Source organism: Phoca vitulina, unplaced genomic scaffold (genome assembly GCF_004348235.1).
Source record: "Phoca vitulina isolate PV1807 unplaced genomic scaffold, GSC_HSeal_1.0 scaffold4, whole genome shotgun sequence".
NCBI lineage: Eukaryota > Metazoa > Chordata > Mammalia > Carnivora > Phocidae > Phoca > Phoca vitulina.
The window spans coordinates 5655656-5667261 of record NW_022589707.1 but is presented as its reverse complement, the minus strand read 5'-3'; the positions used below and the strand labels follow the sequence as shown (position 1 = coordinate 5667261).

The 11606-nt window shown below is 41.7% G+C and overlaps 1 protein-coding gene across 1 annotated transcript; it reads right to left on the bottom strand.

Moving 5' to 3' along the window:
- LOC116630586 (probable inactive serine protease 58) lies at positions 1-8551 on the bottom strand. Its single transcript, XM_032401277.1, has 6 exons — positions 8481-8551; positions 7891-7970; positions 5023-5179; positions 3227-3477; positions 543-679; positions 1-150 (listed from the first exon to the last, which is right to left on the bottom strand). Exons 1-6 carry the CDS (start codon positions 8549-8551, stop codon positions 1-3), a joined length of 846 nt encoding a protein of 281 aa, XP_032257168.1.
- Positions 8552-11606: the final 3055 nt, after the last annotated feature.

Here is an 11606-nt window from a genome sequence, read left to right as displayed (position 1 = left end):
TCAGTGGGTATTAATAGTTTTCATGATCCATCTTGCATAGTGATGAACTTCTGTGAAGAACCCTTCACTTCCCAGGGTGATACTTCCTTTGTCCCAGGACAAGATTCCATGCAGCCTCCCATCGCAGATGGCTGGAGCAGCTGAGACTTCCTGCCAGAGAGAGGGAACAGGAGGTCAATGTTGCTTTGTCCTCATGGAAAAAGAATAAATCCCAAGACGTGGCATACTGTAGTCTCAGAGGCATCTAAAGGACTAGACTCATTTTTCTTGAAAGGTAACAACCCTGTCTTCACATCCACCTAGATCTCACCTCTCTTGGTTCAAGCTTGAGCCCAACCTGAATGCAAACAGGAAGAGAAAGGACAAATAGTTCTACCCAGAACTGTAAAATGAAGGAACGGGAATTAATGACCAACCCAAAGACCTGGAGGGAGAAGAGAGGGACTCCAGGCCTTTTGGATGAGCACCATTTGATTTTTCCACAATCACCTCTCCTCTTCATGGACCCCTTCTATCTTTCTATCTGAAGAAAGGAAAGATACCTTGGCTTTAGATATGATGTTTAGAGGTTGTCCCACACACATAATGTGCACTGCCATTCTCTGTCCTGCCATATTCCTGCAGTCATCGAAGGGATGAGAAGGTTGGTTTATCCAAGTCAGGATGTCAGGGTCACTAACTGTGGGGAAAAAAAGACAAATGAAGTCCACAGTTAATGTGCTTGTCACACATACTCCTGTGATGGCTCCCTACTTTGTAAACACATTCCATCCTATTTGGGATTCTCATTCAGTATCTACGTTGGAGCAGCAGATTCAGAACATGACGTTCTTACATCAGACATCAGATCTGTCATTCTCCCTCTCCTCTAATTTAGAAACCTTTGAAAACCTGCCAGAAGATTATAAATGGCCATGAAAACAGACAGACACAAAGCCATTGTCCCTAAGAAGCCTTTATATTTGGCACCTACTTCAACTTCTTTACATTTAAACATTTTTTTTAAAGATTTTATTTATTTATTTGAAAGAGAGAGAAAGAGAGCACAAATGGGGTGAGGGTCAGATGGAGAAGCAGGCTCCCTGCTGAGCAGGGAGCCCAATGTGGGACTTGAACCTGGGACTCCAGGATCATGACCTGAGCCAAAGGCAGATGCTTAAGGACTGAGCCACCCAGGCACCCAACTTCTTTACACTTAATCATAAAGGGAGAAAACTATTTTTAATGTGTCCAAAGCTGCTTTTTTAATGAAATAGATTGTTTATAAATGGATTATTTATAAGTGTGTGTATGTGTATGCATAAGTATACATATATATTTCCCCCAAAGAAGTCAGAGTGCTCGTCTCCCTCGTTGCACTTGTTACTCTACTGTTAACCTCAGAATGCAAGGATTCTAACCAAGGTATTATATAATTCTAATCTCTGGTGGGGAGTGACAAGGAGGAAGGAAACAAAAAACTGATTAGAGATTGTTCAAACTAACCCTAAGTGTTACTTACAGAGCAGGATTTTTCTGATAGTGTATCCAACCTAATGTCCTAAAACAGAAAGTGTCAAGTCAGAAAAGATAGAGGGGAATTATGTTCAGTTTTAAGTTTTTATGGGAGTTGAAATGTGTAGAATAAGGAGGTGAAAGTAACTAAGCACTTGAAATAATGAATTCCTAATAAATACCCAAACCCTTGCACCAAAGAGCTTACAGAATTAGTTTGTCACTATGATTCTGACATGCAGAACCCATGTGACAAAACCTTTGTATGATTTTATTTTGTTTTCAAACAGTATGTAATAAATTACTTTTGCAATTACTTTGAATAAGACTTGAAAGTCAAGGATAAAAATCATAAACTTTGATTTGTTCAGAAAATATATTCACTTAGATTCCCAGAAATGTTGCTTCTGAATTAAAAATGAAGTTGCCAAGTCCTGAGAATATAAAAGTTTCCACTTTGTATTGTTTTTATGGGACACATGGATTGTTCTGTGGCCATCAGTACAGGGTTTAAACCTGATTAATGTCATGACAATTGCCTCAGTGAACACAGCTTCATCAAGACAATCAATGTCACTTTTTAAAGTCAGCCTATCAGACCCCCTGCAATAAACATGCCTCAAAGTGCCAAGCAATGAACAACAACCATGTCCCTACAGATGTCAACCTCCTTAAGCCTCTGAAAGTCTTCCAATCTCTGTACCAAAAGCTTCCCCCAACCCCCATCTAGGCCCAGTACTCTGCTCTGCTCAGTAAGACTGGTATCTGCTCAGGTGTTTTCTTCCTTATTATAATCATTAATAAATTTAGCTTTATCATTTCATTTCAGATATTGAGTGGTTGCCCCAGCATCCTTTGACAATCCCTAAAGAGAGTATGATGGTTTATTAGCAGCCACATGAAGTAAAGACCCACCAGCGACCAACAAATGAGTAAGAAAGCAACTTTCTTCATGAAGTGCCCTTGGTAAAACATGCTCAGAGTAAGTAGACCAGACGTTCTCTGCCCATGCCAATAGAGCTCAGAGGCTGGAGGCATGCGTGCCTGCAACAGGGTCTGTGGCAATTTTTCTCAGAGGTCATTCAGGCCAGAGAGACACCAACAGTATGTCATAATCAACCCCCTGTGCATGCCCTGGTGTCCACCTCTGAGGGGAAACTCGGGTGAAGCAGTAGGTGTAAGAGTTGCACTCTCAGGTGGAAAGAGCTCCCTCAGCTACACTCATCTCTCAGGGTCCACTTGAGTGAATCACCATCAACATAGGTTGGGTTGTCTGTGGCAGGGGATGGGAAGTGTCCTCTGTCACCTGACCGTATGTTCTGTTTTTGTTTTTCCCGCTGCTGTTGGATGAATTTCTTGGTGGACTTTTAGCAGCTGTCAATGAGATAGTAGCCAGCCTCCCACAGGATGCCTTGATACTGTTTTTAGAGTGAGGACTCTTAGTTCCTCCACCATTATCTGAATTCAGTTCCCTGGACTCTGGTCTTGAATGTTCTAGAGATAGGAGAGGTGCTGCCTGGTCCATTCATTGGTGTCAGATTGGCTGCTCTGTATCAGTCTCTGAATGATATCCCTTGGCTTCCAATCTTGGTAGGATAAGGTCCTGGCAATAATCACTGTAGGTTCAAGAACATTACCTCATGGCAGCCATTCCCTTCAACTATATCCCTCCATATTTTTTCCCCAGCTCCAAAACCTCCTCAGGATGAAGAACACAGAGTCAAACACTTACGGTTTTTGTATTCATTCCAAGTCCAGGTTGGGATAAAGCAGGAATCATTAAATGCTAAGGGCTCCATAGATATGGCTATGGTCCCCACATGGGAGTTGAGTACAGCAGCCTTGGAGAGTTTTATCAGCATCAGGTCATTCTCCAGTGACTGTGCCTTGAACTCAGGGGCGGGGATAATCTGTGAGTAATTCCGTATCTGCTCTTTCTTATTTCTGACGCTGGGTTGATAAACTCCCAGTCGGATTTTAACACTTTGGAAGAAAGAGAGCAGGGAGGTGGGAAAGAGCAGGTCACAGAATGTCAGAATGGCAACAAAGGTCAGAAGTGACCTCCCCAATCATCTTCATTTTCTCTCTCATACCTGAGAACTGAAGTGACCTGCTTTGGTTTGACAGATTGTACTAGTAGTTTACGGGCTTGTTGTATTAGGGTCTAGGGTTGGTATATATATAAAATCTGACATGTATCTGCCACCTAGAGTACGCTGGTACAGTCTAGTTTTATTATTGTTACTAAGAATTGGAAAATCTAAACAGGCAGATAATAGAGATGTGCCTACACCACGTTGTCTCAAGCAGTGCTTGAGCAAGTGTATCATACCCTTCGTTTCTGGATATTCTTAGGTCCCTCCTAGCTCCTTTCAAGCCCACGTCACTATATTTACAATGTGCTGCCTTCTTTGTCATTGATCCCCAAGGCTCTTAGCCTATCAGGACTCCCATTATGATTTTCTATTGTATTTCCTGGACACATTCAAACACACCCATTCCATCACCAGGAGTCCAGTCATGCCACAGATACAAGCACCATTTCCTACCAAAAACAGTTCATGCACTAAATCTGGCTGAGAAAAGAACATCAAGTTTTCCAACTCCCATTCTTGGAGGGGACGAACTATCTTTCCTTTGTATGTCTTATCATGTGCAGAGCAGGGGGTCCATCTGTGCTTGAATAAATTGTCTTTAATGACCAGGTGGCTGAGAGCTCTGAGTTTGAAATGAGCCTTGTAGACTCCTAAAACTGTGACTAGGTCCCAGTCACACAGCACATTCTCATGCAATCACAGCAGGGATGCAGATTTATGAGGGAGAACAGGATTTTGTGCAGTGTTCCCTTGTCCTTCTCCTGATCCCTGCATCCTATAGCTTCTGCCTGACTCTTCCCCTCACCCTGTGGGCATTCCCCTATTCACTACAGTCCACACTGGTCTTCGACTTGGCCTAATACCTTCACTACTTCAAGGACTCTATGTACCCTGTCCCCTCTGCCTGGAATGTTCCCCAGGCTTTATGCCTTCAGCTGCCTCCTCCTCTTCCTGTTGGTCTCATCTCTTGAGAGCGGCCTGACATGACCACCCTAACTAAAGCAGATCTCTGGTTTCATTCCTGTATGTTACAGCTTGCCACTCTTTTGGTGTTTTATTTTTGGGTGTTTATTTGTTTTGGCTTATGTCCTCTACCAGAATGTAAGGTTCAGGAGAGAAAATTTATTTCCATCTTGTTCCCTTGCTCTTTTTTCAGTGCATTAAACAGTTCCTAGCACATAGTAAATGCTCAATAATATGTTGAATGAATGAATATTATTTCTTCTCCATGAAAGTCTCCTGACACCTTCCTATCGATTTCCTCTTAAACTGCCCAAATTGGTATTATTTTCCCTATTGGGAAGGAGATCCTCTCTCTTCCCTGGTCTTCTAGTTCCCTTAGGATGTAATTAAGACTTGCTGGGATGCCCCACCAGACCTGCTTTTGTTTAAACAGATCCGTCCCAGCTCCGAGGAACAAAGGGATACTTACGGTAAGGGGCAGTGGGCAGCCGTCAGTACCCATTCAGGGTGAATGAGAGATCCCACACAGGGTTCTGAACTGGACTGCAGATAGACCATGTAAGGAATAGTAAAATCTTCTGGTAAGTTCAGGTCATCATCTTTAGAATCTCTGGCCAGAACAACTCCTAAAGAATTGATGGGGTCACAGGTGGAAAGAGAGTCAAACAGGATGAGAGGCAATAGTTGGCTAGGGTAGTTTTTTCTGACCTAAGTTTTTAAAGATAATACCAGGGACTTCAAATTATTTTAAACATCTTTTTAAAAATCCGAGGGAACATGTCACCGATGGTATATACGTTAGGGACATTGACACATGTCTTTGCTTGAGATGGAAATACATTAAAATTCTGTGTAACTAAGTCATGAGCTGATCAGAAACCCTGATTGGCAGTGTGGTATATTACAAAAATGGGGGGGGGGATAGGGAATTATTCCTTTCAAACCAATATTTTTTTTCAAAACATTATTTTTAATTAATTTTGCCAACTAAGCATCGAAGTCATAATTACATACCACCTGACTTTGGCAGTGAGAGGGATGGAAAGGCTTGGGGCAGGGCCGGAGGCTTCTAGTGCACACAGCCTACCTGCCTTCCCTACCTACTCCTCTGGGTCCACCTGCCCAGACAGAGGGCAACATGGCTGGGCAGGAAAAGTAGCAGTCTAAAGAATCACACACTCAAGTCTCAGGAGAGAGCAGAGCACTACAGTGACTTATCCCACCATGCCCACAGGCCTCAGAGGGACTGTGAGAGTACCCTGATGGGATAAGTCAGCAGAGGGAGTGGTTCCCTTTGTTTCCTTCAACAGTGAATTGAAGGAAATACCCACCCCTTCCTGTCTCTTCAGTTGTGGCTGCCTGCTTCCCCTTCTGACCACCCCACCCTCCCCTGCACCACCCTATCCCTCTCCAGGAGGCCAAGGCCAGCTGCTCACCAGCTATGCTCAGGAGAGTTAAGATGAGACAGGGCTTCATGGCAGCCAGCAATCTTGCCAGGAGCACACTAGTTGGATCAAGCTGTAAACAGTCCCAGTCTTTAGTCCAAGTGCCCTTGGCCAGGACAGCTGGACAGAAGCTTTAACTGGGGCTTACAGGGAGAAGCAAGGATCTTATAGCAGTCTTGAGACTAGGGCTGCTCAAAACCCATTTATAGAAGGCCCAGCTGGGTGCTGTCTCTGATGTGGGGTGGAAAAGGAAGGAGCAGACCAGTTCAAGCACCTGATGTCTCTTCTCTGATCCCAAATGTCTCAGGAGTCCTGATGTATCTGCTGACATTTTTCCTCCCTCTCTGTGACATGGCCTTTCTTTGTTGTCCCCTCCTCCCTTTGTGACTGTGTTCCCCCCCACCCTCATTTGCCATCTCCCTTCTTCTAAAGGGTCCCTCTGCATTCTCAGAGACTCACCAAACATTGAGATATGAAATACATTTAATAAATCACCCCCTGCCCCCCATTTTCATGATGAGGAAGCTGTGGTCCTCATGGAAGTTATTGGAAAAGTCAGGACTCAGACTGAATCTCTGGATTTCCTCTGCCTTGTTGAACTTTATCTGAGCCTTGTGCTTCCAGAAAACAGTGACTGTTAAAAATCCTTGGAACTTTGTGTTCAAGGAAATGGCTTACCACAAAGAATTACACTTTCATACAGGAGTTGCTAGAGACTTTGTCCACTCTTTCTCATGGCTCCCATATAACTGGGGATGACTTCCTTGTTTACCTGTGACAAGAACAAACACAGACCTTTCCCCTTTTACTTGCACCTTGCTGAGGTAGCCAGAACACAGCCTCCCAACTCCCCATTCTTTGTCTCATGAATGATTAGCTAAGCTTAGAATTCTTTTTTCCCCTGAAACTGGCTAGACACAGAGAAAACCCTTTTTGTTCAGCTGACTGAGAAGTCCCCTGACTTCAAAACAATTGGTTTTCTCAACGACAAATCTCCCCACCTGTAACTTGTTTCTTTCTCCCTATAGAAGTCTTAAGGCAAAACCATCCTGCTGAGACACTCTGATCTTTGGATCTGGGGTGCTCTTCCTGCAATAGTCCGAATAAAATCAGTCTTCTTACTTGTTCAGTTTTTTCTTTGACTTTTATTACTCTTCAGTGCACTACACTCCTGTTTATAAGTTAGCCTTACATGACAACTTCTTGACTGCCCACCCACTGCAGAGATATGAAACAAATAGTGGGTTCCATCAGGGATATTGGTCTAAATTTTCATGTAGTGTCCTTCCTTCTCTGGCTTTGGTATCAGGCTCACGTTGGCTTCATACAAGGAGTTCGGAAGTATTCCCTCCTCTTCAGTTTTTTGGAAGAGTCTGAGAGGGATGGGTGTTAATTCCTCTTTAGACGTTTGGTAGAAATTGCCAGTGAGGTTGTCTGGCCCTGGGGTCTTCTGTGTTGGGGGGTTTTGATTACTGAGTCAATCTGTACTCCTCACTGATCTGTTCAGATTTTCTAATTCTAAAGTTCTTATGACAGTGAGTTCTAATGCCAAGTAGGAAATGCTATGTAAATGCTTATTAAATGAAATACCTGTGACTTTAGTATCTTCATAATTTCCAGGGTCCTGGGGATGCCTTTCTTCCCCTATGTCTGAAAATTGTTGCAAAGTCCTACATAGTGGTGAAGAGCTTGGACTCTGGAGTCCAGCTTCTAGGATTTGATTTCTGACTGCAAGACTTAACTAGCTATCTATCCTGAAAAAAACAGTTGACGTCTTAAGCTTCATGTAGGGAGGAATATTAGTACCTATTTCATAGGATAGTTGTGAGGATTGAATATTACTTAAAAGCATATAAGAATGGTGTGACACATTGAAAAAGCTTAATAAGTACTTGTTGTGATGATGATGGTAATGATGATGATGATGATTATATTTTTCACCTCTGCAGCAATGAGGAATGAATCCTGAATACTAAGAAGGAATAAACCTTCAATATGTCTCTGGTTCACAGAATTGTGTATTGTGGCTCAGCACTGTCCTGGGGCATACCGCTCCTAAAGTCAGGGATTGGAGATTACTGAACACCATGGGCATCTGGAGCACCGGGTGTCCCCAGTCTAATACAGCTCTCTCCACCAAAATAAATTAATATCCCCTTTCGTTGTAAATATGTTTCACTTGTGATACCCAGTGACAAATGTGAGACTCTGAACAGATGTGGGAGGATGAGGGTGGAGCTGGCCAGTAATCCCAGCCTGCCCTATCTGCACTCATTCTCAGCTGGCTTCCTTCTCGGGCATGAATGTGGGTGAAGAGTCTTTTTAAGGTGGTAAGGGCTGCTCTTAAGTTTTGTGAAGTAAACAGCCTGGGGATTTCACCAAAAACAAACAATATTTCTGCTCTGTAAAATCTATTACATGTTTACTGAGAACAATATGGGGAAAGAAACAATAGAAATATGAAACAACAATAAAAACTCACTAATTATAACTCCATTTAGCGTTGTCCACTATTAGCACATCCAGCATTGCAATGCTTTTTGCTCTGTCCATTCTCTATAATTTTCCCTCAAGTTAATAATTTTTTTGACTTGTTTTTAAGTGCAAGCAGTTTTCGGTTCACAACAAAATTGAGAGGAAGGTACAGAGGTTTCCCATATACCCTGTGCCCTCCCCAGTGCATAGCCTCCCCCATCAGCAGCATCCCCACCAGAATGGTCCATTTGTTACAATGGATGAGCCTCCACTGACACACTATTACCCCTCAAAGTCCATAGTTTACCGCAGGTTCACTCTTCTTGCTGTTGTATAGTCCGTAGGTTTGGACAAATGTATAATGAATGACAGGTATCATTAGAGTATCATATAGAGTATTTTCACTGCCCTAAAAGTCCTCTGGGCTCTGCCTATTCACCCCTTCCCCGACTTCTGGCCCTTGGAAACTACTGGTCTTTTTATTGATGCCATGGTTTTGCCTTTTCTAAAATGTCCTATCTTTGGAATCATATAATATGTAACCTTTTCTGTTTGCTTCTGTCCCTTAGTGATATGCACTTAAGTTTCCTCCATGTTTTTTTGTTGCCTGATAGATCATTTCTTCTTAGCACTGCATCATATTCCATTGGCTGGATGTCCCACAGTTTATTTATCAATACACCTGTGGACGAACATCTCAGTTGCTTCCAAGTTTTGACATTTACAAATAAAGTTGGTATAAACATCCGTATGCAGCTTTGTGTGTAGAGATAAATTTTCATCTCAATTGTTGGATCATATGGTAAGACTATAGTTAGGCAAAGCCCATGGCCGAGATGGAGTACAAATAGACGATGATAAGACTGAGCTACTCAGAATGCATGAGTATCTCTAAGACTGAATAAAGACTTTTGTATTTGTATCCATTCAATGAGACAGAACTTCTTAATTGACTTTTAAAAATACAACTAAAATAATACTAAGATTGTAAGTAAATATCTTTATTTTTTTAAAGGCCTTTGAAAATTTGGGGCTCTTGGTCCTCAGTTGGTTAAGCGTCTGCCTTCAGCTCAGGTCATGATCCCAGGGACCTGATATCGAGCCCCACGTCAGGCTCTCTGCTCAGTTGAGAGTTGCTTCTCCCTCTCCCTCTCCCGGCTGCTCTGCCTGCTTGTGCTCTCTCTCTCTGTCAAATAAATAAATAAATACATGCATCCATACATAAATGAAATCTTTAAAAAATAAATAAATAAAGGACTTCGAAAATTTTACTTCAATACCAAAATCAGTTGCTATAAAAGATGAATGATGAGAATACTTCCCATTTAAATAATGAATTAAATAAAATTTCTAGGGTCTGAGAGGCTTCTATCTGTCTTATTAAAGCAAATTTCCTCAGATGAATTCATCTCGAGCATATACTGAAATTCTTTGCTTGTTAATGGAAAAACTAACAAGTGGATTATGGTGTGTACCAATATTAAGTTAACTTCCACCAAGCCTATCTATCCTATTTGAGAAAAAATATTTATACAAAGAGCTATCTATCCTATATGAAAATATTTTTTACACAAAGAGCTAAACTTCTATGTGCAGATATCGCTTTACTTTACATAGCTATGAAAGGTCATAACCATGAGGTTGACATTTGAGAGTCATCTTAGAGTTTTCAAGAGCAAGTGATAAGTAAACTCAACTGTTACTATGATTAGACATAGCAAGAAAAAACCATGTTTGTCTCTAGGCAGTTGTTCCTAATTTCAGATTGTTACCTCTTTATATATTTCCTTATTTTTGCCCCAAAGATACCAGGTCTTCCTGGATCTTACTGAATTATGAATTAGGTATTTATGTATAGTAAATATATGTTGTTGAGAGATATCTCTTCTGACTCTACAAAGTGGCTTTTTATTTTAAATTGTAGTATGTTTTCATAGGTCTTTTTAAAAAAAAGATCTATTTATTTTAGAGTGAGAGAGAGAGAGAGCATGAGAGGGGGGAGGGGCAGAGGGAGAAGGGGAGAGAGAATCCTCAAGTAGACTCCCCACTAAGCTTAACACAGGGCTCGATCCCAGGACCCTGAGATCATGACCTGAGCCAAAATCAAGTTGGCCACTTAACCAACTGAGCCACCTGGGAGCCCCTGTTTTCATAGGTCTTTTTATGTGTTTCTCTGATTATACAGTTGACCTTTGAACAACGTGAGTTTGAACTGCATGGGTTCACTTATATGTGGATTTCTTACAGTACAGAACTGCAAATGTATTTTCTCTTCCTTATGATTTTCTTTTTTTTTTTTTTAAGATTTTATTTATTCATTTGACAGAGAGAGAGTACAAGCAGGGGGAGCAGCAGTGGGGGAGGGAGAAGCAAGCTCCCTGCTGAGCAGGGAGCCCGATGTGGAACTCCATCGCAGTACCCTCGGATTATGACCTGAGCTGAAGGCAGACGCTCAACCAACTGAGCCATGCAGGCACCCCCTTTATGATTTTCTTAATAACATTTTATCTCTACTTTACTTTATGGTAAGAATATAGTGTGTAGTACATATAACATACCAAATACGTGTTAATAAACTGTTTACATTATCAGTAAGGCTCCTGGCCAACAGTAGGCTACTAGTAGTTAAGTTTTGGGGGAGTCATAAGTTATACAAGAATTTTTGACTCTGCAGGCTGTTAGTGCCCCAACCATCACATTGTTCAAAGGTCCACTGTACTTTAGAAGCAGGTCTATGCTTTCCACTCACCTACCCCCTTTTTTTAAATTATGTTATGTTAGTCACTGTACAGTACATCATTATTTTTGATGTAGTGTCCCATGGGTTAGCCCGGTGATGGGTATTAAGGAGGGCACATATTGCATGGAGCACTGGGTATTATACGCAAACAATGAAACAGTCACCCACACCTTTATCCAGTTTGCTTTTCCTGCAGCATTTGCATGGATCAGCATTACATTCCACAGTCTCTATTTATTTGTTTTCTATTTACCAAGTGAAAATATATATACCGTGAGGGTAGGGTTTTGACTGTTTTGTTCTGCTGTATCTTCAGTGCATAAAACAGGGTCGGCACATTGTAGGCCTTCAGTAAGTATTCATTAAGTAAGTGGTTGAATATATGAATAGAAG

Excerpts from the sequence above, each read along its gene's own strand:
- LOC116630586 (XM_032401277.1), bottom strand. The coding sequence starts at position 8,551 with ATGGACAGAGCAAAAAGCATTGCAATGCTGGATGTGCTAATAGTGGAC. Across the intron at positions 5,180-7,890 it reads TACCATCATCATCACAACAA|GAGTTGTTCTGGCCAGAGAT; the intron begins GTACTTATTAAG and ends TCAATTCTTTAG. Across the intron at positions 3,478-5,022 it reads GCTGCCCACTGCCCCTTACC|TGTTAAAATCCGACTGGGAG; the intron begins GTAAGTATCCCT and ends TTTCTTCCAAAG.